This window comes from Nelumbo nucifera, chromosome 5 (genome assembly GCF_055504915.1).
Source record: "Nelumbo nucifera cultivar China Antique chromosome 5, China Antique-T2T, whole genome shotgun sequence".
Lineage (NCBI taxonomy): Eukaryota > Viridiplantae > Streptophyta > Magnoliopsida > Proteales > Nelumbonaceae > Nelumbo > Nelumbo nucifera.
The window spans coordinates 3,083,044-3,110,902 of NC_142653.1; the positions used below are offsets into that span (position 1 = coordinate 3,083,044).

Genomic DNA, 27,859 nt, shown 5'->3' on the forward strand with positions numbered 1-27,859 from the left:
AGAGGGATCCCGACACCATACCTTTTGAATTCTCGTGATCTTTCGAGGTGGCAGCAGCGAGGATGTACTTTCAAAGGTGAGATCGATGGGGTGAAGACGAAGAAGAAGAGCAGGAAGGGGAGAGAGAGAGAGAGAGAGGGGGGGGGGGGGGGTAACTGTCCACTTCGTTGCTTGTTCGGTGCGACAATCTTGTTGATTTCAGGCCAGGGTTGTGATGGAGCCATCGGCTTCAGCTCTGTTTCCAAGTGTCGAAGGGAAGCGTGATAAAGCCGGTGTACATTCTCCAATGTTCTGTGTGCTCGATTCTCTGTTCTCAAGCAATGCAACATCCATTGTCCCTGGGACTGCAAGCTACTAAAGAACCCAGTTAAGCTTTTAAAAGGCTGTTCTTCCAAGCATGAACGAACGATAATCAACAGATTCCGACTCTCCACATTCAGGTTATGTCTCCATATCAGTTCATATGTACCAATACTGGAATAGAATAACGCATTGGCTGATATACATCGATGAACCGATTCTTAATACGATGTTTGTATCCAAAACGCATTGCAATGTGCATCCATTTCCAAGCTTTCTTATTTTTTTTGCGCTTCATGCCCATTCCCAATTCCCTCGAGCCCCCACCCTCCAACCCTCTGACAGCAATATTTGATCAGAAAACCTGAGCCACCATTAGGTGGGGTATTCATTTCTAACCATACTGATTTTCTCACAATCTGGAAGGACCAAGATGAAATGATTGATATTCAAGTATTCATAAGACGGCAATAAATCAATCAATTTGGCAACCGTTTATTACTGATTCTATTTGCTCTATTTCTCTGATCCCTAATCTCTTCTAAGTTATTTTCCCTTTGAATTGTAAGTAATATGTGTCAACTTAAATGTGAATCAAGTGAATATCTACCATAACCTAAGGGCAAGCTGGGGCTGGGCGCAAGGCAGGCAGAAGGTATGTATAACCAGCAACAATACCCTGAAGCCTAGAGCCTTGTCCTACATTTCCACCTTTGCCTCTTGCCTTTCCATAAGTTGAGGTGCATGCAATAAAACATCAAAGTTGGAAAAAAAACCACCAGTGAACCTTAACGCTCTCTTATTTCAACACTCACAACAGATTTATTTTGTCGGACAACAACCAAGTCACCAGACCATTGAGAGATTATTTTCCTTTTGATCTCCAAAGGCCCCAACAATTGTAGATGACAGTAATTAGTTTCATGTTGGAAAATGGTTTATCCATTCAATAAAATTCCACGACAACAACTAGGTTTCTACCCAAAAAGCAAAACATGATAATTATGATTCATTGATTTCATCAATTCTGCACTAAAATTACCGTGCACATCCATAAAACCATAAATATTGCGGGAAGTGAAAAGAGGCGGAGAAAAACAAAAATAATAGAAATCTAAGGGGGAACTCAAAAACAAAAAAGCAAGAATTTTGTTGGTAATCTGATTAAATACTGTACAGTGCAGGATAGAGCTAGATGGGGAATGGCCTACATGATTAGAGCAGTAGATATACATTATGAACAGCAACCTCTCTCCACTCTACCTTCAGTGGTGCCCCCGTCTGAGGACCGATAGGAACCCACTGGACGATTTGTCCTTGCGCCGGTCCTCACCATCATCACCTACCTGTTCCAAGAGTTTGCGATCAGCTCAATTCCATTATAATATAAATATCCACGAGAGCCAATATGTTATGTTGCTAACCTCCTTGGTTAAATGCTGCAAGATCTCTATAATTTCAGAGAAGTCGGGTCTTAATGTTGGGTCTTGCTGCCAGCATCTCTCAAGCAGATCAGCAAGCTTTGGATGAGTGTTCTTTGGGATAGTTGGTCGTAAGCCCTGTCAGCACATTAAAGCAAGTAATTATTTGTTATTTAATATGCAAGTTGAAATATTTAATATATCTGATTAATACTACCCAATGTCCACAATAATGTTAACATATGTTTTATATTAAATGGAATTATTCTTAAAGATATTCACATTAGTTTTGCTCAAAGAAATTAATGACCTCACACCCATAATGAAGATTCAAAGTAGTTTCTACTTTCTACTTGGAATGGCAATGTTATTGTTTTGCTGTGGGATAATATCCTCAATGGGTTGTCTAAACTCTCTATTATGGTAACAAATAAGCACCCACTCTGTGATAAGACAAATTACAGTGGGTAGATTGAAAAATATTGATATTTACTCATTAAAAAATCAATCATATATACCATAAATGGTGGTGAAATACATGTGGAATTGAGCTTGTAGACTTCTTTGGCAGCAATTCCACTGAAATGACTTCCCTAGTTGCTTTTCCATGGTAGCATCACATAGGTATGGTAGGAATAGTTTGGTTGTAATAAAAGTTTAGAAGTGATGAATACCTTTTGGACCACACCAACTGCAGCTTGTAATGGTGTTAAATACTCGTATGGAAGCTGAAAATCAATATAATAGCAAATTAGTGTTGATAGGTTTATTCCATCATTATGAAACAAAATTAAATGGAATAACCCCCCCCCCCAAAAAAAAAAAAAGAAAAGAAAAGAAAAAGAGAAGTTAAACCAAAGAACCCACTTCAGTTGTAAAAATAAATTACTTGTGACTACCTTTCCTGTTAATAGCTCCCATAGCACAATTCCAAAACTGAAAACATCAGCCTTGTGGTCATATGGCTTGTGCTCTATTACCTTCAATAAGAAAAATAGATACAGTGATAAGTGAATCCTAGGAAGGAGAAATCAATGTTATATTTAAAAGGTAGTCAGTCTGACATGTATAACTCCACTACAGTTGGAGTGGAAATTGTTCTCTAATTTTTAACTCCCTACAAAATGCCTACCTCTGGAGCCATCCAACGATATGTTCCAGTTTCTGCGGTCATGACACCAGACTGAGCTTGCACTCTGGCAACTCCAAAATCAGCAACCTTAACAACCTGGAGCAAAAATTTAATTATTTTAAACAGGCAAGCACTGGAACCACAGAACCCCTCTAAAGAATGCTACAGAACTACACGTATACAACATAAACAATTTTGACATTAACACATGAAATAAGATGTTAATGACATGAATTTGTATATCATATAGGCATTTGCAGGATGATAGGAGTTCAATATACTAGAGCAAGATGAAACCACATCCCTCTGATTAATCTACTAAACAAAAAGATGCAGCAGCAAAAATGGTATGAGCTCAATCTTGGCACTTTTATCCCTTTTCTGAATTAGAAGGTACTTTGAACACAGGCAACGCTAACTGCCAACCAAATGAATAACTTTTAAGGGGTTTAAATTTAACAAATCTCAAAGGCTACCTCAACATTGTCTTTAAGAACAGTCATAAGAACATAGTTCCTTTAAGCCTAGGGGCCTAGGAAAATATAAATTCTAGGTTTATGCTGAGAATAATCAACCTGGGACATCTATATGGGGATCAGTGTTTTAAAAAGCGTGGGAGGCATGTCCCTGGAGGCACACCTGGCACACCTCCAGGCAAGGTGCCCCCAAAACGCCCTGAGGAATATGCCATAGGAGTTAATACCTCTGAGGCATATGCCTCAGGTGCAAGAGGTGCACATGTCGTGTGCCTCATGCACACATCATACAGAGACAAATAAAAAGAAACAAAAAAGAAAGGAAAAAAAAAGAAAAAAAAAGGTAAGGCAAAGAAAGGGTACTCCAAAAGCCAAAACCCCATTTGAGGCATCTCTTTCTTCCTTTCTATTCCCTTCCCCTCCCTCTCCATCCACGTCCCATTCAAGTCCCATGCACAGGAGCAGGGATGAACAGGTAGGGTGCTCTCTCTCTCTCTCTGATGATATTAGCATTCTGCACTTCAAAGATATTTATCAAAGCTTGTGGTTCCCTGCAATAAATCTATGATTTCAGATTGAATTTCTCTGAAACGCAGTTGTAATTTCATTTTGAAACAGCATTTAATATATTTATTTTCTAGTTATTTTTTTATAAGTTTTATTTTCTAGTTATTTTTGGCAACCTCTCCATTATTACTTTGTTTTCTCATTTTTCTCATATGAAGCAGGCATTATATCCCCTTAGTAAATGTTGTATGCATTTGTTAATTTTTATAGTACCAAGACATACATTAATACTGAACTATGCATATTACTGCACCTCAAATTGCATTTTGGGTTTTTGGAGATTCAAATATTCAAACAATTGGGACACTTGTCACCATTTCATTGGGAATTCAGCATTGGACACAGGTAATAGGTAACCAGCAGATACACAGTGGGATGATCATAGCTTTCTATTGGAAACAGAATCATTGAAAGCATGTCGGCAAAACAAGCTTTCTAGAGCATTGTTCTTAAGCTCAACTTACTACTGCACCCCACAAAAACAATATATAAGGATCCAAATGGGGATTGATTCTGCCTAGAGCCCAATTACTAAATAGAATTGATTACTATATCCTACAAATGCAATATCTGAAGATCTAAATAAGGATAGACACTGTCTACAACCCGATCTCTCAATCCAGCTTATTACGGTTCCTTAGAGGGCCTACAATGCATAAAAACTTGTTAAGAAATGAGACTTTGTATCAAAAACTTCTATTTGTATTTCTAGCCTTCATAAATAAATTCTACAAAGAGAAATACAACAAGAATTCCCATTGGAAGAATCCTGTAATAGTTGACAATATACATGTTGGTTTGTTTTATTGATCAACTTCTTCAAGTTAGAATCAAAATTTTTCTCTGGCCTTGGCAAGGATGCAAGGGGAATATTTAAAGAACACCCTGAATGGGCCTTACCCACACTAAGGTATTTAATTGAGTGAATTATGTTGTAGATATGAGAACTTTTATCAAATTTACAACAGTGTATCATCAAGAATTTGTAATAATTGCAACACAAAGAAAGCAATTGATGGTATGCAAAAACAACTACTAATTAGTAATTACATGAATAAGAAAAGTGAAAGGAGGTGGCAATGTAAAAGGATATGATATATATGACAAGAAGAACAAAAGATGCAGAATGCACAACATTGAAACAGAATTTACAGAATGAGATATAATAAGTTAATGGTTTCTGAAAATAATAAAATTACAAGAATAATAATTATTATTATTTAAATAGAGATCATCAACATAATACGCAAATGTCAAATGATGAAAGGGCCAAACGAGTCGAAATGTTGAGGTTGAATGGAAATCCTTACCTCATTTTCGTCCATTAGAAGGTTGGCAGCTTTGAGATCCCTGTGAATTATGTTATTTTGGTGCAAGTAATTCATTCCCTTGGAAACGTCAATCGCTACTTTGAGCAAGGATGGGAGCTTAAAAACGCCCTTTTGTTTATGCAGAAAATCATATACACTTCCACCAGACATAAACTCTGGCAAAAAAAAGTGAAATTAAAAACTACAGAAAAATAAAATCATAATAAAGAATGTCAAGCTCAGATTCTAAAAATATTAAAAAAAATAAGAAAATGAAGTTATATGATAAACTACCTGTAACGATGCACAAGGTTGGAGGTTGAGTACATGCTCCAATGAACTGCACAACATTCTTGTGCCTTACTTTCCTGCAAAAGCCAAAATAAAGAAAAGGCTTGGAGCAGGCAAGGTGGAAAAACAAACCCCAAAGAGAATGACAAAGTAATCTTCTCCCTCCTCCTATTTTCCTTTTATTTATATTTTCCATTATCTATATTTATATGTATATAAATACAAGAAAGAAAGAGTTCCAGCCACATATTATCATAGATGAAACCAGCTATAGCTTAAAGTAGTTCCTGAGAAGATCATATGGCTTCTAATGGATGAAATAAATTCCTCAATGTCTCCCACTGTATGGACGGGATTCCCTGTCTTGTAATTCTCTATTTCGGTTATCAATTAATTCTTACTTTGCCTTCCAAAAAAGATATCAATATTTCTACCATTTATCAAAAAAAAAATTTAATGAAATTTCTACAGTCTATCAATAAAAGCTTCCTGTATGTACCTAAAGAGAATCATTTTAAATACACCTTCTGTCAAAACAATAGCTCTCCTTGTTGGAGTTTTTCCCTATCTCATTAGCTGTGTTTGGTGAGAGTGTCAAAACAATAGCTCTCCTTGGTTTCCTTTTGCATTGATCAACTTGAATTTTTGTGAAACGTATTTTGTTGTGATGGCTACAAATACTTGGGGTGCAAATGGATCGAATCAAATTTGGATAGGGGTATCTGAATTCGATTTGATAATGTAAATCCTATATCCGATCCGATCTGACGGATCTTACGAAGATCAATTCAAATTCAAATTCGCTAAGGATGTTGGATAACCAAATCTGACTCAATTCAATTTAATTACCCATAGGTCTAAAATTTAACAAATTATTAACAGGACAAAAGCAAATAAGTCTATAAAAAGAAAAAACAAAAAATACGCAAGCATTGTTTCGATCTAATATTATTCAAAAATCTGACAGGGATTATCTGAATCCAACAAAATAGGATCAGATTTGAATTTGAACCAGATCATGATCCGAGTCCATTTACACTCCTAACAAATACGAATTTCAAGATCAGAATCTACCATTTTTTGCATTGACCACTTTGAACACAGAAGTATGCTTCCATTTTTTGGAAGCAAACATTGACTGCATTTTGAATGCAAAAACGATAGAAAAAAAAATTACTTTTATTTTCAATACAAAAAGTGAATTCTTACCAAACTCCTGCAAAATTGAATCAGAGCGCAAATTCACTTCAGTTCAGCATTTGCACTCTTAGTAAACACAGCCATAAACTATGTCCATTGTAAAATTCAAGGCATAGTTTTTTTCTCACTTTCCCACAGTACCACTTTCCATAAATTTTATAAGTATTGCTTTCCAAAAACTATAGTCTTTATCTTTTCCATACTTTTTGAGAGTTTTCATCACACTTGCTCTGATGGAAGGAGAGGATTTGAAAACAAATTTAAACAAAAGAGATAGCAAAGGATTAACTACAGTCTCACTTGAAAAACTGATTTCTCAGAGTGGATGGTTACTGCAGGATGGAGAGAATATTCGAGTGTATTTAAGTCATATCATTCTTTTTCAAATAAACTGAACAAAAATAATTCTCTAATGGATGATTGGAACAGAATAACTATTTCCAGAAAATCCAACAACAGATGCTTACAAAAGTGGCCACCATCAGTGGAAAAAATACCTAAGTTAGCAACTTTACTTGTTTGACTGATAAAACCACTTTTATTTCAACTTGGTAAAGTTAACTTTAACCAGGATATTTCTCTAACCCATAATTGTAAGAAGTGAAAGACTAGGTTAACCTGCATAGATAGATCCAATGTTCCAAAATTAAACAACATAAATAACAAAGTAATCTCTTCACAATGACAAAACTAGCTATTCTAATAAATAGTAACAAGAGACAGTTACAGAAGATGCTGAATTTTGTTTAATCTTGAAGATAAATTGAATCCAATGTTTTCATGAAAAACGCTAACTAGTGGTACCAACCTATACAAGAATTAATTGAACAAACCTCATAATAAAGACTTCTTGTGCAAATTCTCTTTGCAAGTCCTCGCTTACACGTTCAGGCTTTAGAACTTTAATAGCCACTTCCTGGCTGCGGTAGGTACCTTTATACCTGAAATAGTTAATAGGTACAACTCAGAAAGCAGTCACACACAACCAATTACAGGTCCTACATGGTGGAAACAATTTACAGACAGGAATGAAAACTTACAGATCTCCATATGACCCCGATGCAACTTTGTTCTCAAATTTCAACAGGCTGGCATCGATTTCCCAGACATCAGTTCCATCGGTGGGTATTTTTACATGATCAGGAATGAGCTTAGGCCCAGTCTGCCCACGCTTGATGGCAGAAGATGATGACTGAAGCTTTGACTGAAATTTTTTCTGCATTGTACCTCAAATAATCGTTTACAAACACCCAGACCACTTGTGACAGTGAAATGAATACAAACACACATGCCATGTTGAAATCCAATAGTTGCTTCATCCAAACACACATGCAATAGCAGTAAACACAAAGTAAGTTCTAACCTTTCCAGCGTCCCCATATAATGATGTGGTTTTACTTTAAACACTCACCATACTTCTAGACAGCACACAAACAATATTAGGTGGAATTGATTACCTATATCATGGGGATTATAACTTCACTATGTATACATTGAAAACAACCTTCTACAGGACATCAACCATATTCCAATGGGGCTATGGCCTTGTGAAGATAGCTAAGTAGGTTACATGTCTGTCAAGGCAAAATGGTATTCGTAGAATCTGAATAATCAAGGTTCTGAATAATCTGAACAATCAAGGCAAAATGAATTTTGATGGGTGTAGTATTGGCAACCTAGGGCCTTCGGGTATTAGGGGTGTTTTAAGGGATGAGAATGGAATTATAATTGCCTTGTTCTCAGGCCCAATTGAAGAGGGTAATTCTCTTAGAGCTGAGACTTTGGCGGCTATAGAAGGTGTTCAGAGAGCCAAGGACTTAAAATTGAGGAAGTTGATCGTCAAAGGAGACTCCAAACTGGTGGTAGAATGGCTTAAAGGAGATAAAATTGGTTTATGGATGTACAGCAATGAGAGGAAGAAATCCCAATGGCTGGCAAAAGTTTGGGTTAAGAGATGTGCTAACTCCCTTGCTGATGGGCTAGCAAAGCAAGGGGTGAATAGGGAGAACTTGTCTTGGGCTCAAATGTAATTTTTTGTTTTTTCTTGTTTGGGGAAGATAAGAGAGGTTATCTCCTCCCTCTGTACACTTTTTATTAATTAATGAAATCCTTTGTTATTGATCAAAAAAATAATCAAGGTTTAGAAAAAGGTGTTGATTCAGGAACAACAAAAAGATCATCCAAGACATTAGTTTAATCATCATGAAAGATATTAATTAGATCTGCAAAACGATCCTTCACTCCTGATTTATTCTGGAGCCTAAATGAATGTCTAGCTAGTTGGCAAATTTCAACAAATTGCTCCTTACTTTGAATTTAATGTAACATAGGAGCTTATGCTTATGCACATGCCCAAGGAAACTTAATGCAGATCACTTGTCAACCTTTGTACAAGCACAAGTCAAGCACCACATCTAAAAGATTAAAAGTATCAAAGCAACTACTTGAGCCACATATCCAAAATAGACATTAAATGCTAAATGAACAAGGATAAATGAAAAACTAAAAGGATTTCTATAATTAATATATTCAACACTGATTTTTTTCAATCAGTTGGTGAGGGTTATGTAGAATGCACAGCACAGGGTTTTCAGCCAGGTGGAGGGCTGACCGGCAGGTTCAGATCATCATCTAGAAAGGGACCATCAATGATCAAACTTCACAAGTATAGTGCTTGAGTGCATGTCTGTTTCATACCCATTCAAATATAAATGGCCCTTGATCAACCTCAAACCCCAAAAATAAAGGGTGACATAGATTATATAGTTCTTGCTACATCTCTTACAAGATGCACAGTTTAGCTTGGCCAACTGTCTTGATCATTGATAAAAGCTCAACTGTATCAATAGGATAAAGATTTAATGAATGAGACAAATACCTTTTGCCAAAGATATGCAATAAATATGATGTATGATACTGCTACTCACCCAAATATGTGAATGCAAACAAAAATGACATGTAACAGGGGAGAGATGGAGAGAGATTACCTCGAACTTTAAGATTTCCTTCTCAATTTCACGTCTAAGCCGCTCTGTTTCCTAACAATTTCCAACATAAAAGTTAGAAATCAAAGAGTGTACAGTGAACTAAGAGGAAGAAAAAATTCCTATTGGGTGGTGGTATTCGTATTCAGACACAGAATATTCAAATATACAAACATTTCAAACAACTGCACAACCAAAATTTCCATTGGTTCAGGAAAAAGGAAATGGCATCAGGCTTTCAGTGGTTCAATTGAAAGCCAAACCACTGACCTATCATGTCCTAAGTAAAACTACACAGGAGGAAGGGGTAAATATAATCGAGTAGATAAAGAAGTTACAATAAATATAAAATATTAACAAAAAATAAGACAACAGCTCTCTCAAAAAATGAATTTCATTTGATAACAAATACCACGTCTGGGGCTGAATAATGACAAATTCAGGATTAAGGTGACAAATGTGAAAAGTTACAAAAAAAGAAATAAATAATAACAATAATAGTAATTATATATATGGTAACTTTCGTTAGATTAACTTCAGATACTTCTATTGATTTGTTAGAAAGAATGGTTTTACAGCATTTTGAAGCAGGAATGCAGTTAGTAGCTTTTCGATAGGTTAGTCATAGCTACCTAACCCTATTTTTAATTTTTTTTATTTGGTTATTACAACACAGCCCCTAAAACAACTGATTTCTATTCACCCCTTGTCTTGCTAGTGCAAGAGCTATGTTGTTGGTTTATCTCTAAATCCAGTGGAACAGAGTTCTCCTAATTTTCCTGTGAACAATATGACCTCCCTCATTATGTATCTATATTTTCATATACCCATAGTATTATTCTGAAACCAGCTCACTAACACTTACGAATTCAGTTCCACTACTAAGTTTGTGAAGTTTAGGGAACCTCAAACCCTGTAGAAACTCAACCTTCTGAAAACACCCACACTTTTTATTAGTAACTACTTGATTTAATTGATTTAAAATGAATGAGTTATAAGCATATGGCTACATCCCTGAGATTGCGATGGACAACACAATATGTATACATCATAGGTTCCCGCATCTCCTGAAAATAAATATTCTCGACCCTTAAAAAATGGGTTCACAGTTCACCAATTGCAAAGAGAAATCCTAGGGTTTCTGGAGTACATAGAAACTTATGTATTATATAGTTTGTCTAGAGATCAGCTATTTTTAGATGAAGGAAAAGTTACACAATAAGAATAAATTCCTAAACTTCTAAGGGGCAGTATGGATGAATATCACTTAAAAACAAGAGTTTTTTCTCTATAATTAAAAGAAAAATCTCAACAATAGTTAAATCTATGGACATATTTGAAAATGAATAGCTAACTCCTAAGAAAACCATTGTACAATTAATATAGTATGAGTTTACTACAAGGAAAAGAGAAATATATACATGTATATACTTATTTCAAAAAAAAAAGTAGGTGCATAGAAAGGGGGACAATTCCTGATAAAGCCTTTGCAGGATTTTAAGTGATCAAATGGGGGAAGCCTATTGCTGTACAGATTTTCTAGTCTTGCTCCTATTTTAGCTAAACCATCTGCAATATGATTCAACTCCCTCGGTATCCACAGCAAGTTTGCGACTTGTGTTTATATTTCCCAATGAGTCTCTTGCCTCAGCCAGACATATTTTTGAACTTTTGACTAAAACATATTAGACAACAAATTATTCAAATATGTGGAAAAACACAAGAAATTTACATACAAGATATTTGATATGTGAATAAAATGAATTTCAAAAAAAGGATAAAAATACCAGAATGCATTGTTTTAAAACATTCTTATAATATCAAGATAATGATTTTATTCATAAATAAACACTCATTCAATCTTAACCAATCATTTCACCATACCACATACATTTGACCAAACTTTTTATCGTAACTCTCAATCTTGAAACCAGACTTTAATAAAATTTTCCCATTTCATAATTATGTCATATGTGTTTTTACTAACTATATTTTTAAGTTGGACGTTACACGTTAGGCACTAAGAATCAATAATTCATTGAACAACCTAGCCAATCCATCTGGAAATGAACCAGTTGCCACCACTAAAGACAAATCAAGGAAATGCTATTATCAGAACAAATGTCATCAACATGGGACCCAAATTGGACTAATGTCAACCAGGCCCCACTCCCACTCTACATATCACAAAGGTCCATGCAAAAAATCTAAACAGAGTATGCAGAAATAGTAGAATAGTTGCAAGGATATTTATCTAATGCCATACAACAAAACATGCTGATACTTTTAATCAAGAACACAAATAACTTTGATAACTAAACAGGGGAAGGAACATCAATAAAATGTTTCTTCTTCCACAAATTTTTACTTTTAAGATGGAAATACCTCAAGTGCCCAACCATCGACAACGAAGACATCTAAGGAATAGCCATCTACTGTAGAAAAAGCATGTGCTTCTTGGATGTTCAGCCCAACCTCACCAAGTAACGAAGTCAGCTGGAAATTTAACATAACTAAATTATCATAAGCTTTGAAAGAAGTGTGTTCAAATATAACAATAAACAGAATCTTTATCAATGATGCCAACATGCCAGAACAACCAGAAGTCCTCTTAATTGTTGCCAAGGCCCCTAGGGCTTTAATATTAAAACCCTTAAATAAAACATAAATAATACAATATTATGTGATATGATGTATTACACAGTACAAACATAGTAATAAGATGCAACCATAGTAATAAAATTATATCAAGGCATCCGCCTTGCAACTATTGTTAACTAGGTTGTTTGACATTCAGGCAAGGGTGCTTTTCTCACTTAGGTGATGCCTTCATACTATGGCCCTCTAACATCTTAGATCGATCATGTACCCATAAAGAAGCTTGGGCCAATAAAGGTATTAGTCAATTGATTCTTGACTCAAATTTAAAGATAGCATCAGGTTCACCATTTACTTGTGACCTGAAAGTTAAATGTCAAAAAGAACTAAATGCCTTCATAAGTTAAATAAAAGACTAGTATCCTCTATCATTTATATTATTAATAATAGTTTCTCTGGTGATTTACTGTCCAATGGAAATTATCAATCCTTCCAGTATTCAACTCAAAGTATGGATTTAAGATTTCTGAAAAAAAAAATACTTTTTAACTAAAACTAATTTCAGCTGAAACACACTGAAATTATAGTAAACTTCTTAAACTCTGGTGAAATTTATTATAGATTGAAATTTTAGGTATAGTGAATAGAAATTTTTGTTAGGCATGTTGTTTACTCCCAGGTTTATGCCTTTTATGCCCTATCATGTTTTACTCAAAATTACTGGTGGGACTCCATCTTAGGATTCATAAACCACCTTTTCATTTCCCCATCACTAAATCTAATACCAGCAGTCTAGCACCACCCCCACCCCCCACCAGGGGAAATGTAATGAATTGTCCTCTTACAATGGATATTTGTGGAAATGAATATTACTTCGCAAGTGCTAGCGTAGGGGTATTTCTGTCTTTATACCTTGATTGATGTTGCTGATCTGTAATGTTGTGTTGAAACATGTGCTCTTAACTTAAGTAAGGGCACATAGGTCTTTTCAGTTATGTTTTAATAATAATATAAATACTTACTGGCCGACTGGGAGAAGTCAAGTTGACTCTTTCAGTTCGAACCAGAATTCTCTCTTTCTCTCTTTCTTTATCACTTTTTCTTCTTCTACATAACTGAACTCAGTCAGGCCGAACTCTAAGGCAGACCTGAATTATAACATGGTATCAGAGCTAGGTTAAATCTGCCTAGATTTCTGCTTGCCTAGGGTTCATTCTCTGCGCACCCTATCTAGGGTTTTCTCCTTTTTTTTCTGTGTTCGATTAGAGATAAGGGAAAGGGCTGAAAAGGAGTGATCGCCCTCTTCCCTTGGGGGTCTCTATGCCTCCAGTCAGGTCGTATGTGGTCGGTTGCTGTGATTTCTGAGATCACCCTCTCCTAGTAGAGGAAGAATAGAGGGCCGAACTGTGTGTAGCTGTTGTGTGTGAAGCGGCTGTTGTGTGTGGACTGCTCTCCTGCTCGCATGGGTGTTACTTCAGCGATAAGGTAAGGGATTTCAGTGCATGATATCTGTTATGGATTAAATAGGAGGTGTGTTTCAGACCATTTGCTAGGGTTTCGGCCAGTAAGAGCTAGGGTTTATGCTGGTTTCTTTGTGCATTTTGAAGGAAGAGATATGATCATATAGTGGTGAGATTGCAGGTAGTTGTAGGAGTAGGGTTTGTGGTGTAAAGAGCACACATTCCAGCAACAATTAGTGCTGCAATCAGTGTGACAGGTGTGACCTAGTGGTGTGTAGTGTGCAGATCTCAGTGATAATAGAATTCAGCAAGTGTGCAGAATTGGTGATAACATAATGGGAGACAATAAGGATTATAAACCTAGTGTGATGGTGCCTACAGACTACCTGAATGTTCAAATGACCTGCATTAAGTTAAATGGAGAGAATTATGTGCCTTGGGCTAAATCCGTTGAAGTCTTTCTGAAGGCAAAGAAGAAGGTAAAACACATCAGAGAGGAGAAACCCTCCTCTGACTCTCACGAGTATGAAGACTGGGAGCAAGGGGATGCTCAGATCATCACATGGTTGTGGAACAGTATGGAACCCAGGATTACTGTGAACTTCATGTTCCTTGATACTGCCAAAGATGTGTGGGACCATGTGAAGTAATTGTATTCGGGGCAGGACAATACAACCAGAGTTTATCAGCTTTATCAAGAGTACTTTAATCTGCAATAGGGCAATCAGAGTCTTGAGGAGTACTATGCCAACATGAGGAACATACGTAATGAGTTGAATGTCTATCATCCTCTCACTTCTGATGTCAAGATTCAGCAACAACAGAGAGAGCAGCTTGATGTGACTAGATTTTTGGTGGGACTAAAGTCTGAATATGAACCAGTACGGGCTCAGATATTAGGGGGATCAGCTCTTTCGTCCCTAGAAGAGTATTTGCTCGACTTCGGAGGATTTCTATCGGATCTACTGAGAACTCTAATATCTCAGATAGATCTGCCTTTGCTGCATTGAGAGGGCGTGGTGGTAGAGGTGGAGCTCGGGGAGCTCAGTCTGGCCGTGGTGTTGGTAGTGGTTCTGCATATGGCCGAAGTGGCAATGGTGGGTCTACTTATAATCGTGGTGGTGGTCGTACTGGGAGCAGAGATTCAGGGGGAGCCCGTGGTAGAGGACGTTGCTCAGGCCCGAGGAAGTGCACTCATTGTGGTATGGATGGACATACCATCAACTATTGTTATGATTTACATGGTCCTCCCTCAACCTGGGCCAATCATGCCGCAACTAGTGACTCAAGTTCCAGCTTTAGACAGAAGAATCATTCATCTGACCAGTTGCCTCCTACATCCACAGATGGTCCCATGAAGGAGATGGTGAGTGTTCCTCGTGATGAATATGAGAGGTTTATCCAATCACAGCAAAACACGACGATTTTTGCTCACTCAAGTATGGTTTGTTTGGCATCTACACCCAATCCCTGGATCATTGACTCTGGAGCCTCCGATCACATGACTGGAACTCCAGGTGTGTTTTCCTCCTTATCTCATTGCTCAACATCACAATCTGTTACCCTTGCTAATGGTTCCACATCCTCAATTTGTGGTGTTGGTAATGTTGACCTAGATCCTGTATCCCTCTCATCAGTTCTGTATGTTCCTAAATTGCCTTTTAACCTTATGTCTGTTAGTAAGCTGATCAAATCACTTAACTGCTCCATTACCTTTTATCCTTCTATGTGTGTCTTTCAGGATCTCAAGATGGGGATGAAGATTGGTGGAGGGCATGAAGCAGGTGGACTGTATTATCTTGACGGTGGTGGTGGTAGAACTTCAACAGCTCTCCAATCATCTCTTTCTCCTCTCCAGTGGCACTGCCGATTTGGTCATCCGTCGCTCAAAGTCTTGAAGTCCTTAGTTTCGTCCTTGAGTCAGCTTTCTATTTTGGATTGTGAGTCGTGTCAGTTTGGGAAACACCATCGTGTTCCCTTTAGTTCTAGGGTTGATAATCGTGTGTCGAGTCCTTTTTCTTTAGTTCATTCAGATGCTTGGGGTCCTTATAAAGTAATGTCATATAATGGATACAGATATTTTGTCATTTTTGTGGATGATTTTTCAAGGATGACGTGGCTCTATTTAATGAAAGAAAGAAGTGAATTGTTTACCATTTTTTAAAAATTTTATGCTGAAATTCATAACCAATTTGGTACCCACATCAAAGTTTTTCATTCTGATAATGGCCGCGAATATTTATCCTCATCATTTCAGGAATACCTGGACCAACACGGCATTATATATCAGACCTAGTGTACCTACACCCCACAACAAAACGGGGTGGCTGAGAGAAAGAATTGCCATCTCCTTGAAACAGCAAGATCCCTAATGCATCACATGCATGTTCCCAAACCTTTTTGGAGTGATGCAGTGCTTACCTCTTGTTTTTTGATTAATCGGATGCCCACGTTCATCCTTGATGGTCAGTCTCCGTTTCAGGTCTTGTTTCCCACTTTGTCTCCGTTTCCTCTTACGCCGAGAGTTTTTGGGTGTGTCTGTTTTGTCCATAACCTGGGTCCTGGGAACGACAAGTTTGATGCCCGTTCTCTCAAGTGCATCTTCCTTGGCTATTCTCGGACCAAAAAGGGTATAGGTGTTACCATCCTGGTTCTCGACGGTCCTTTGTGCGTGCTGATGTCAGTTTCTTTGAGTCTACTCCGTTCTTTTTGGGGTCTGGTGATGCTTCTTCCTCCTCATCACCTCCTCCTCTTCCACTTCCCGTTGTCGATCCTCCTCCCTTTGTTCCAGCCGTGACCAAATCCTTGCCTCCGGTGCCACCACCTGTTGAACACCCACCTATCCGTCATGTGTATACATATCGCTCACGTGCACCAGCTACTACTCCTCCGGCTACATCTCCGTCGACGGATCCGGCACCAGACCCCCACTTAGCATCTGAGATTTATCTACCCATTGCTTTGCGGAAAGGTAAACGTACTTGCACCCTTCATCCCATTTCTAATTATGTTTCTCTTACTCACCTTTCCGCTTCCCATCGCCAGTTTGTTACCTTGTTATCATCAGTTATTGTTCCTAAAGATGTCCAGGAAGCCCTTGCCTCTCCAGGGTGGTGCCGTGCCATGGAAGAAGAACTCCCAGCCCTTCATCATAATCATACTTGGGACCTCACTGCTCTTCCTCCTGGGAAGCAAGCTGTTGGTTATAAGTGGGTTTATACAATTAAGTATCTGCCTGATGGTAGTGTTGAACGTCTGAAAGCACGATTAGTTGCAAAAGGGTACTCCCAAAACTATGGCATTGACTACACAGAGACCTTTTCACCGGTTGTTAAGATAGGTTCAGTTCGTGTTGTGATCTCTCTTGCAGCCATGTATGAGTGGCCACTATATCAGCTTGATATCAAGAATGCCTTTTTGCATGGTGACTTACTCGAGGAGGTCTACATGGAGCAACCTCCAGGGTTTGTTGCTCAGGGGGAGGATGGTAAGGTGTGCAGACTAAGGAAGGCTATATATGGGCTTAAACAGTCTCCTCGAGCATGGTTTGATAGGTTCAGTGAGGTGGTAAAGAAGTTTGGCATGAAACAGTGCAAAGTTGACCATTTTGTATTTAGTCATGACTCTCCGGGAGGAAAAATACTGTTGGTGGTGTATGCAGATGATATTGTTATTACTGGGAATGATTACATTGGTATTGATAGGCTGAAGACTTATCTGCAGGATCACTTTCAGACAAAGGATCTGGGTAAACTGAAATACTTCTTGGGGATAGAGGTAGCAAGATCCAAGTATGGGATTAACCTGTGCCAGAGGAAGTATGTGCTTGATTTGCTGGAAGAAACAGGCTTGTTGGGTGCCAAACCAGCTGAAACACCCATGGACACAAATACCAAGCTAAGCAGTGATATGGGTGAGGTGTTTGAAGACCCTGGCAGATACTGACGACTTGTGGGCAAACTGAACTACCTAACCATTACCAGACCAGACATCTCATTTGCAGTTAGTGTGGTAAGCCAGTTCATGCAAAAACCTCCGATTCCTCATTGGAATGCGGTTCTGAGAATTGTGAAGTATCTAAAAGAGGCCCCGGGCCGCGGTTTAATATACAAGAGTGGGGGAAAACTTGAAATAGAAGGGTATTCTGATGCTGATTGGGCCGGTTCTATGTCTAATAGGCGGTCTACTACAGGCTATTGCACGTTTCTGGGAGGTAACCTGGTGACATGGAAAAGTAAGAAGCAGACGGTTGTGGCAAGAAGCAGTGCAGAAGCAGAATATAGGGCTATGGCGCATACCGCTTGTGAATTAGTGTGGCTAAGGAACCTTCTACAGGAAGTAGGGTACAACATTAACACTCCAATGAAGCTCTATTGTGATAATCAGGCTGCAGTTCATATCTCCTCTAATCCAGTGTTTCATGAAAGAACAAGCACATTGAGGTTGACTGTCACTTTGTGAGGGAGAAGGTGCTGAATGGAGAACTAGACACTACACATGTTAATACAGGAAATCAGTGGGCTGACTTATTTACAAAAGACTTGAGTCGGGGAAGAGTGGACTACATATGTAACAAGCTGGGAGTATATGATATATACTCACTAGCTTGAGGGGGAGTGTTAGTGTAGGGGTATTTCTGTCTTTATACCTTGATTGATGTTGCTGATTTGTAATGTTGTGTTGAAACATGTGCTCTTAACTTAAGTAAGGGCACATAGGTCTTTTCAGTTATGCTTTAATAATAATATAAATACTTATTGGCCGACTGGGAGAAGTCAAGTTGACTCTTTCAGTTCGAACCAGAATTCTCTCTTCTCTCTTTCTCTCTTTCTCTCATTCTTTATCACTTTTTCTTCTTCTACATAACTGAACTCAGTCAGGCCGAACTCTAAGGCAGACCTGAATTATAACAACAAGCAACTCATCAAGCATCAGCTTGTCCTGCATTATCAATCCCCCCAAGTTAGGATACTCAATGAAAGGAACCCATGCAAGGAAAGGTTGGTCAAGGACTTATTTATCAAAAAAGGGGGAGGTCCCAATTGCATAAGAAAGGTTCTCTGTTATGTCTCACACTCTCACCAGATGCTCCACAAGTCAACCTGGATTCTGGGCATGTGAACTGTTTTTTTTTTCAGATAATATAACACCTTTTGGAAAGAATCATTTAAATGTGAATCCTGAATGTTTGACAAGGGATTTAGAATCTCAGATTGCTAATCCCATGTAAGCTCTCTGGGATTTGTTTTGTTTGGATGTAGGTAGAATCAGCCAACAGAAGTAAAATTATTATTTCTCCATCTACCTTTGCTTGCCCAACAAAAAGAGGGAGCAGAATGTGGAAATGTTCCAAAGCAGCCACCCTATGGACAATTTGGAAAGAAAGAAATGCTAGAATTTTCCAAGATAAAGAGAGATCCTTTACAGAAGTGAAGGAATGTATTTTAACTAGGGCTATCAACTGGCTGAAATCCTTGGCTTCTTTCAACTCATTCTCATTTGATGACATTTGGAGGAATTGAGCTGCAGTTGCACACACTTCGGCTAGGAAAACAAAAGCAGCAACAGTTTGGGTAACTCCTCCGGAAGGGGTTATTAAACTGAATTTTGACGGAAGCAGTCCGGGTAACTCAGGACCATCAGGCATAGGAGGAGTTCTGAGGAATGAGAATGGCAACATCATGTCCTTATTCTCAGGCCCGGTGGGGATAGGGAATTCAACAAGAGCTGAGTTGTTGGCTGCAGTACAAGAAATTCAGATTGCTAATCAACCAGGAGTGGAGAACCTATTAATTGAAGAGGATTCTAAGGTGATTGTGGGCTGGTTGTCAAATCCAGACTCAGTTGTTTGGAGTTATAAGGATCACATCAAAAAAGTTAAATGTTTAACAAGACACATAACGTGCAGATACCAGTCAGTGGGTAGGGTGGAGGCAAATGCTTTGGCTGATTATCTTGCCAAACAGGGGTCTGCTAGGGATCGGTTATTTTGGGCAGCTTTGTAATCTTTATTTCTGGCCACTTGTAATGTTTAGGGGAGGCTGCATCTCATGCCTCTCCAAGGGATGCTTGTAAAGCTTTATTCTTCTTGATTAATGAAATAAATTTTTAATTATCAAAAAAAAATATCACATTACTTGTACTCTTGAGTTTGAGTTTTCATGAATTCAAAAACATTTAGAAGGTGGTCAGGAATACAAAATTGAGAACATGTGCTTACCTCCAGTAGAAACAAGACCACCAATTTTCCTCACAGTTTAAACCCTTAAAGTTTGTTCTCCTTTGACCAATTGGAGATATTAGTGCAGGTGTCATAGGCCAGGCCGGGCCAGGGTCCAGGCCTATGACTTTATATATAAAATATTGTTTTTATATTATATGACATATAATATGTTTAAATTTTATGTTATACATTATATAATATAATATATTATAAATTATATTTTATACACCTCTCCTCTTTCCTTTTTTTTTTTAATATTTACGTATTCTTCTGGACCTTCTCTTTTAGTAATCTCTTAATAATTTGTTTAGGCAAAATGCAGGTGGATAGATAGAGGTATGTAAAGAATAACATTAAATATAGACATTATGTCATGCATAAAAGATAATATGCTTGGAAAATATTGTAGGATGCAAATTATCCAAAAAACAATATAGTGGCTGCAAATTTAATTTTCATATGATGATAGAACTCACATGCTAGAGTAGACAAACCATCAATTACCTGACTCAAAAGTTTTGGCTTGTCATCTGATGAAAATGTGATTTCATGCATCGGCCTACATGATTTTCAAATGTATAAAAAGATGAATTTCATAGTCTTTCACAAAGTAGCATTGCAATATTTAAGCAAGAACAGAAATTTTAGAAGTAGCACCATTCAATAAAAGGCTAAAACCTCACAAAATAAAGTTAAATATTTCAGTCAACTAATAATTGCACCTGAACAAAATTACAACTCAGCTGCAATAGAAAAGAAACATAGTGATAATCACACACACACAAGGCCATTATCCAAAGTTGGTCCATGCTAATGGTGTCTTGCATGAAGATAACCTATGCCATTTTTTACATGAAGTCTTTGTTCTCAGAATGAAAACCATGTTCACATTCTTGTCAGCCCAAGGTTTTACCCTATGGACCAAGTAATGGCCCCTAAATTGTTGAATGAGTGAAGAAAAGAATCATCTTGCATTCGAAACATAAGAGTAAGTCCATAGCTAGCTAAACAATAAATAAAGGAGGTAGAAAAGATTATTTGTAATTTATGCATCATAGAGATAGTATATTAAACTGGCTAAATGTAGAGAAATCCAGGAAATCCATCGGCAATGGCAATTTAATGTTTAAAATAAGCACATTTAATGTTTAAACTTTAAACTTTACCAGATGCAAAGCAAATTTAATGTTTAAAATAAGTACAAACAAATCCATTTGCAATGTATAGGAGTTCCATGTTCTTTTTCCACAATAAGCAAAACATTTTATGTAAGTATATGGATCTACAAGTCAAAAAGGCATTAGGTTGCATGTATTTACGGTATACACCCTCTATGCCCAATATAGCAGACCAATTAAAAACAAAATACCTTCTTTTGAGCAGCCCAAAATCATGCTGAAAATACTAGCATCAGCAAAATCTAACTATCCTTTACATTGACCAAAGACAACCTGTAAAGAGGAGTTAGGCAGCACACCCAACCCTAAAGCCCCATTACGATATGACATTTTCCTTGAAATTAATTAAAATTAGAGAATAATTCACACAACTTGGAATTAAGATAAGTAAAATAAACATTTAATACAAACAATAGTGCACCTACCCAGATCGATGAAGAGAGGGATCTATATAACTTTACAGGGTGATGTTCTGCTGATTTAGAGGACGGAGGACCTGAAATCCTTCAAGGCCAATAATTTTGGATCCGTCTCTCGGTTGGAGAGCAAAATCCTTAGGGTACAATCATTTTACAATCCCTCTGGATTTTTTTTATAGGAGCTGAAAATTTATGTAATCTTGTTTTCCCTTTTACTTGATCCAAACACAGCACAAAACAACTTAATAAACAAAAAAATAAAGGTTTCAAACTACAGATTCAATGTAAATTTCACTCTATATGGAAGCAGAATTAATTTGTGGAAGTTTATAGAAGCTCACAGAAACATTCTAAAATAATGGAACTTATGAAAGTTAAAAATCTTTAATCAACATTCAGAGAAATAGTTTATAGCCATGATCATAAGCTAATGCATTTTCTTTTTTTATCAATAACTGAAATTCATTAATAAATTAGAAAAATGGAAGATATAACAAAAGGAGGAGATAAACTCCCTTAACTCCCCCAGATAAATGGAAAAAAATTACAATATATCCCAGAAATTAGTATTTCTTCCCACCCCTTGTTTTGCAAAAGCATCAGCCATACAGTCAGCATCCCTCTTAAACCAATTCAGCTCGATTTCCATTCCTTTTGTCAAATGTCTAAATTTCCTTTTTTTTCATCCACAGAACTCCACCACCCCCTTTCCTCCTCTTTCTGGAGCCAGCTAATAACCAACTTAGAAATTAGAATCCCCCTCAATTAGCACCTTACTAAGGTTAAGCTCTTTGGCTCTTTTAACACCTTCCAGCACAACAAGGATTTCCGCTCTCAATGAATCCTCAACACCAATGGGAGCAGAGAAAAGAGCCACAATTTTGCTATCCTAATCCCCAAAAACATCTTCAATACCTAAGGGTCCAGGATTTCCTTCACTGCTGCCATCAAAATTCAGCTTGATGAAACTATTAGCAGGGAGAGACCAAGTAGGCACAACTAACTCTTTCTAAGGCTCAAAGTCAGCCACTTCTCTCCGCTTCCTAATCAAATCAGCAGCAGGGATTCCGCCAAAATATTTAAAGTTTTCACCCAGTGGATCACCCTAACTGTAATGGCTTCAATTAGAGCATCTTTACTTCTTTCTTTGCCTTCAAACAACCTCTGATTTCTCTCTTTCCAAACATACCAGCAAAGAGCAGCCCTTGAACATCTCCATAAAATTTCCCCCCTCATCTTCTGCCAACTAACAAAGGTAGGATCAAACAGCCTTTGAACATTTGGCGGGGGAATCCACCTCCAACCAAGCAAGGAAGAACACCATTCCCAAATTGACAATGTAAGGGGACAAGAGATTAATAAGTGATGAGTGGACATCCCATTAGCTTTACAAAGGATACACCAGTGGGGACAAGCAACAATTAGGTCTTTTCCTTTGTAGAAACTCACAAGTATTAATTCTATCCAAAAAAAAAAATCCCAGCAAAAACCCCCAACCTTATACAGAATAGGCTTACCCCAAACCTCTTTAACCAAAAAAGGTCAGCCCCCAATATCTACTGGTCTCATTAAGGATAGAAAGAAAGAAGCACAAGTGAAGTCACATGAAGGGGAGAGAGTCCAAACCCGACAGGTAGGTAGGGTATTGCATTTTCTACCACAAATAAATAAATACAAACATGTTTTCCTCATTTGAGATTTTCAAATATTTTTGTTCTCACCTATTTGTTTTCTTAAGTTTAAGATAAGACCTTTCCCATTTTTATTATTTTATACAATGTCACTTCTATCTCCATTATGTTTTTTAAAATTTTTTTTATCAATAATTGGAATTCATTAGATTAAAAGAATTTAGTTACAGCGCTCCAAAGAGAGATAAACAGGTTTAACTCTCTCCAGGAAGACAACAAAAATTTCTATCTTCATTATGTTTTTTAAAAACTTTATTGCCACACTTTCATGTTTTGACCAAAATCAGGTATTTTTATGTTATGGTGTAACGTTTCAGTTTGAACAATCAAAATTTACTGAAATTTTGACCAAAATTTCAACCTGGTAAATTTTATTTCAGTTTCCATGGAAACATTCAGTTTGAGAGGAAGTTTAAACCATACAAAAAGAGGAATAGGCATGAAGTTCAAAATATATAACCCAAGAAAACAACCAAATAAGGACAACTCATTTCCAGATATCATACGACCAATTAGCAACCTTAAAAAAACGCCTAACATAATTCTCTCAGCATTATTTAGGGAATTTCCTGAATGAGATAATTTTTTTCTGCAGAAAAACTTTCAGCAAGTATTTACCGAGGAATAAGTGGATTGGCATGCACAGAACTATCTCCATCTTCAATATTTGATCTTTGGGCTTCAAGTGCAAGAGCTTCAAGATTAGGCGAGGAACCAAATGCAGGTGGCGGATGAATGCTAAATAATCAACAAGGAGATAAATCATAACATGATCAATGAACAGTAAAGAGAAATACAAAGGACATAAAAGGAAGATGATGACAAAATGCATTCTTAAACGTGTCTGTAGAAAGGAACACATGATTTGAGGAAATATGCAGAAAAATAGAACAAAGAGTCTACATTAGATTACAAATGAAAAACAAAAATAAATAAATACCTTTGCCTCATATGAAAATTAGAACTTTGAGCATCTTCTTTCATTGATGAGTCTACTGAATTTCCATCAGAGAGAGGAGGAACCTGCATAAGAAAGAGAGTAGCAATTACATATTTGGTCACTACACTTAGAATGAATTTAAAATAGCATAATGGGAAAACCTTCATTATAAGCAATTAAACAATTAAAAAGAAGTTCAAAAAGATTGAAGTTTTCCATCAACTTGCAAGTGCTTGGATCATTTCTTACCGATTCATCCCATGTTTTTTTCCTCTTTTTTATCTTTTTTTTATAAGAGTTTCCTCGTTTTTATCTTTCCATTGCTCTACTTGAAAACAAACAAATGGAACTACTAGCTAATAAGATAGGGAACATTTTCCTCAAGTTCTATATGAACTAAACATCCCCCACTAAAGGGAAGCAATTGAGAGTGAATTTTATGTTTGCTAGTGTCAAGAAGGTATGGTGGTCATATCAAAGGTACAGTGAGTCAGGAACAACTTAACCAAGGGTCACTTGGGGTGTGTGAAGAAAAATAAGAAAGCTTCTTTTTAAGGTTCAAAATACTGGTAATTATGACTGCCATAAAGGAGGTGCTCCACTTCTGCTTTCAGTTGGAACTTGGAAGCTTTTCCTATAAGAATTAGGTCAAGGGTAAAATACTAAAATCTCCAACCATGAAAGTGAACCATAAGGGTATGCCAAATATCAATTTGAGCAAAGCCCTTCAACATTCAAGTTCACTCCTGAGGAGCCATAATACATTTAAGAAGATCATATTTACTTTGGTATATGGAATGGAGGTGCCAAGGATTCAAGCTTCCAAAGGTGTATGGCATGTCAAACGACAAAACTCATGACACTGAGACATGGTGATATGCAAAACTTAATTACAGGTAACTCAAAAACGTATTAGAAACTTTTTTCGTGATATATTTTTTGTTTACATGTGCTAAGTGCAAAGGTTTTATGCTGATTTGAGCTTGGAGAATCATCAAGATGCTACAAGAAGTTCAATGCCAAGTGTTGGCACAGTATCCAAGAGACAGCATGGCTAGATCCTCTAGTTCCAAAAAGTCCAGGTGACAAAGTAGAAGACATTGCACTACAAACCTAAAAACCAATAGAAAATAAAATGAACGCAAGTAGGCAACCAAAGGAATAAATGCCAAGCCAAAGAAACTTGACATTTTCCCTTTCCTCTATTGAATGAATAGGCAGGCAGCTCAAGCTATCAGTAAATAATCATGGGGCAATACATTATTACATGTTAAAACCTGCATTAGAAACAACTATTATATAACGAGCCCCCGTTGATTGAGTAGTCCATTTGCATGCTAACTAAGGGAGCAATACACCATGTGACAAGAAGGTAAGTGGGATACACCAATAAATTGGAGAAATAGTTACACCTGCACAAGACGGACATCAAATACAGGTCTAGTGGGGTTGTCTTGTGCCAGCCGCAGCAACCTCTTGTGCGTCAGAACATCTTCTGCCCTCTCAGCATTCACATCCATTGCATACCTACAATGCAGCAATGAAATCCTCAAGACAAGCACAAAGTATTAAACTTGCAATAAAAAAACGAAGTGTTTCCCACTGTATAACGGCAAACCACAATAGAAATGATCACAGTGCATAACATCGGAAAATCTAATCAACAGGATGAAGATAACCGAAAAAACACAATGGAGTGAATTTGCTCCGTTCTACGACTCCGTATTTTAGTCCAAAAGCTCTAAAAGTCAAGAATTTGATAGTCTGACTACAATGTAGAGAATCCCAGCAAGCAGCACACCAGGAACATAATTTTAAATGAAAGCACAAACAATAAAACGAGAATCAGTCCACATAATATCAAAAAAGACACTTAGACCACAAGATTTCACAAGCAATCCTTCGATGACCAGATTCGTAGATACTGATAAAGCAAAAGCACGATCAATACAATTAGAAGAACACTTGGAAGAAAACAAGAGAGAAACAAAATAAGAATTAAGCGAAATAATACTTAGGGTTACAAGTTACAACAGGTACCTAGCGGGCAGTCGATTAAAATGGTTCCAAAGGTCATCTTCAAAATTAGGAGCATTTGCCTCCTCGTTATTGGATTCTCTGAGTCTACGAAGCACCTCGTTATAAATCTCAAGCTTCTGTCTTTGCTGACGAGGATGCGTGGGCGAAGAGTCCACCGTTCTGCTACTGCAACTCTCGGTATCATCCATCGCCATTAGCAAACTCAAAAGAAATCAACTAATCAAAGCAAAACACGGACGACAATCGCCGAGACGAAGAAGAACAAGTTGAAAAAAGAAGAAAAAAAATCAGTCGCTTCGAGATCCAAAACTGTCTCTATGCACGCGAAGGAACAAAAGCAGCAAACGACGATATCTCATGGTTGAAGATCAAAATAGGAATGGCCAGCGAGACAGAAATCACGACGAGGAACGGTGTGAAAATATATGAGCATTAAAGAAGGAAAGTCTCTTTTTAAATAAAAGTTGCAATATATGGAGCCCTTCTTTGGAGTCATTCCTTAATTAACAAAGATTTACCCATTATTTTACTCTCTCTCTCTCTCTCCTTGCCGCTTGCCTTTTTCATGAGAAAATTTAACTAATAAAAAATTAAAAAAGATTAAGCAAATGGAAACAACGGCGGTGGCCCTTTTGGTGGCTTCACCCCCTCTTGCTCTCTTGCGTCTCTCTCTCTCTAGTTTGCCTTTAGGGGAATGCTTAACGGCGTAGTGCGCACTGCGCAGGCACCCATGTTGACGAGGAATTGATGGATCCTACTGATGCGCAGTGCCCCCACTCCTTTGCTTATTATTTCCCAGTTATTTATTTATTTAATAAAATCTGATTTATGTAATACCTCTAATTAATCGGTGATGCCATCTCCCACCACCACCACTTACCACCTTCTCCTTTATCCAATGCGGTCTCATCTTTCCCCAACTCCCACTCAACCGTATATAATAATAATAATGAATAAATAAATATTTGTGTAAAAGAGAAAAAAAACGCTTTTAGAATTGCTGAATCGGGGCAAGCAGGGAACTTCCTTGCACGAACCTATCTGTCGCTGAATTACGAATATAGCAAACGGATCTTGTGGCCGATCCAGACCGTTGATCAAATAAAAGATGCTTGGAAATGGCCACGTGTTCGGTCCCACGTAAGCTGGCTTATAAGGTTGAGAATGGGTGGCACCATGGTACAAGTCGAGAAGAGCGTGAAAACTTTAGCCCGTGGTCTCTTCTAGACTGTATTGAAAAGGAAAGAAAAGGGGGGAGTGGAAGAGATGGTGCTGGGAGTGTTGGATTTACTTTTCAGGGCTCATCCATTTCGAATGGACCTTTCATTGATGTGTTTTCCTTCTTCTTTGGTTGTTGAATATGAATTGAATCCGCTGCAGCACCTGGAAGATAAAAATTTTACTTCCTACCTATCAGGAATAGACACGTATAGAGACCAGGTTATCTCGATTTCAGTGTGAGACTCCTGCTTGGATGACCCAGATGTCCTTATCAAGCACGGCGTGTGTGGCTGATGTTACATCATAGAGCTATACTACAGTGCAACTCAATTACAAACTAGTTTAGTAGTCCGGATTGATTAGGTATGATCAAGCCAAAAGGGACTCACCAGATAATTGTTGATTGAA

At 37.5% G+C, this 27,859-nt stretch overlaps 1 protein-coding gene across 1 annotated transcript; it reads right to left on the reverse strand.

Moving 5' to 3' along the window:
- Window positions 1-1,274: 1,274 nt before the first annotated feature.
- Window positions 1,275-27,005, reverse strand: LOC104603681 (serine/threonine-protein kinase STY46-like). The gene is made up of 16 exons (XM_010267763.3): window positions 26,231-27,005; window positions 25,603-25,717; window positions 24,191-24,273; window positions 23,869-23,988; window positions 20,467-20,521; window positions 12,067-12,177; window positions 9,685-9,735; window positions 7,738-7,913; window positions 7,531-7,638; window positions 5,501-5,574; window positions 5,207-5,382; window positions 2,854-2,949; window positions 2,621-2,701; window positions 2,396-2,449; window positions 1,725-1,859; window positions 1,275-1,646 (listed from the first exon to the last, which is right to left on the reverse strand). The coding sequence occupies exons 1-16, from the start codon at window positions 26,422-26,424 to the stop codon at window positions 1,566-1,568; spliced, it is 1,710 nt and encodes a 569-aa protein (XP_010266065.1). The 5' UTR covers window positions 26,425-27,005; the 3' UTR covers window positions 1,275-1,565.
- Window positions 27,006-27,859: the final 854 nt, after the last annotated feature.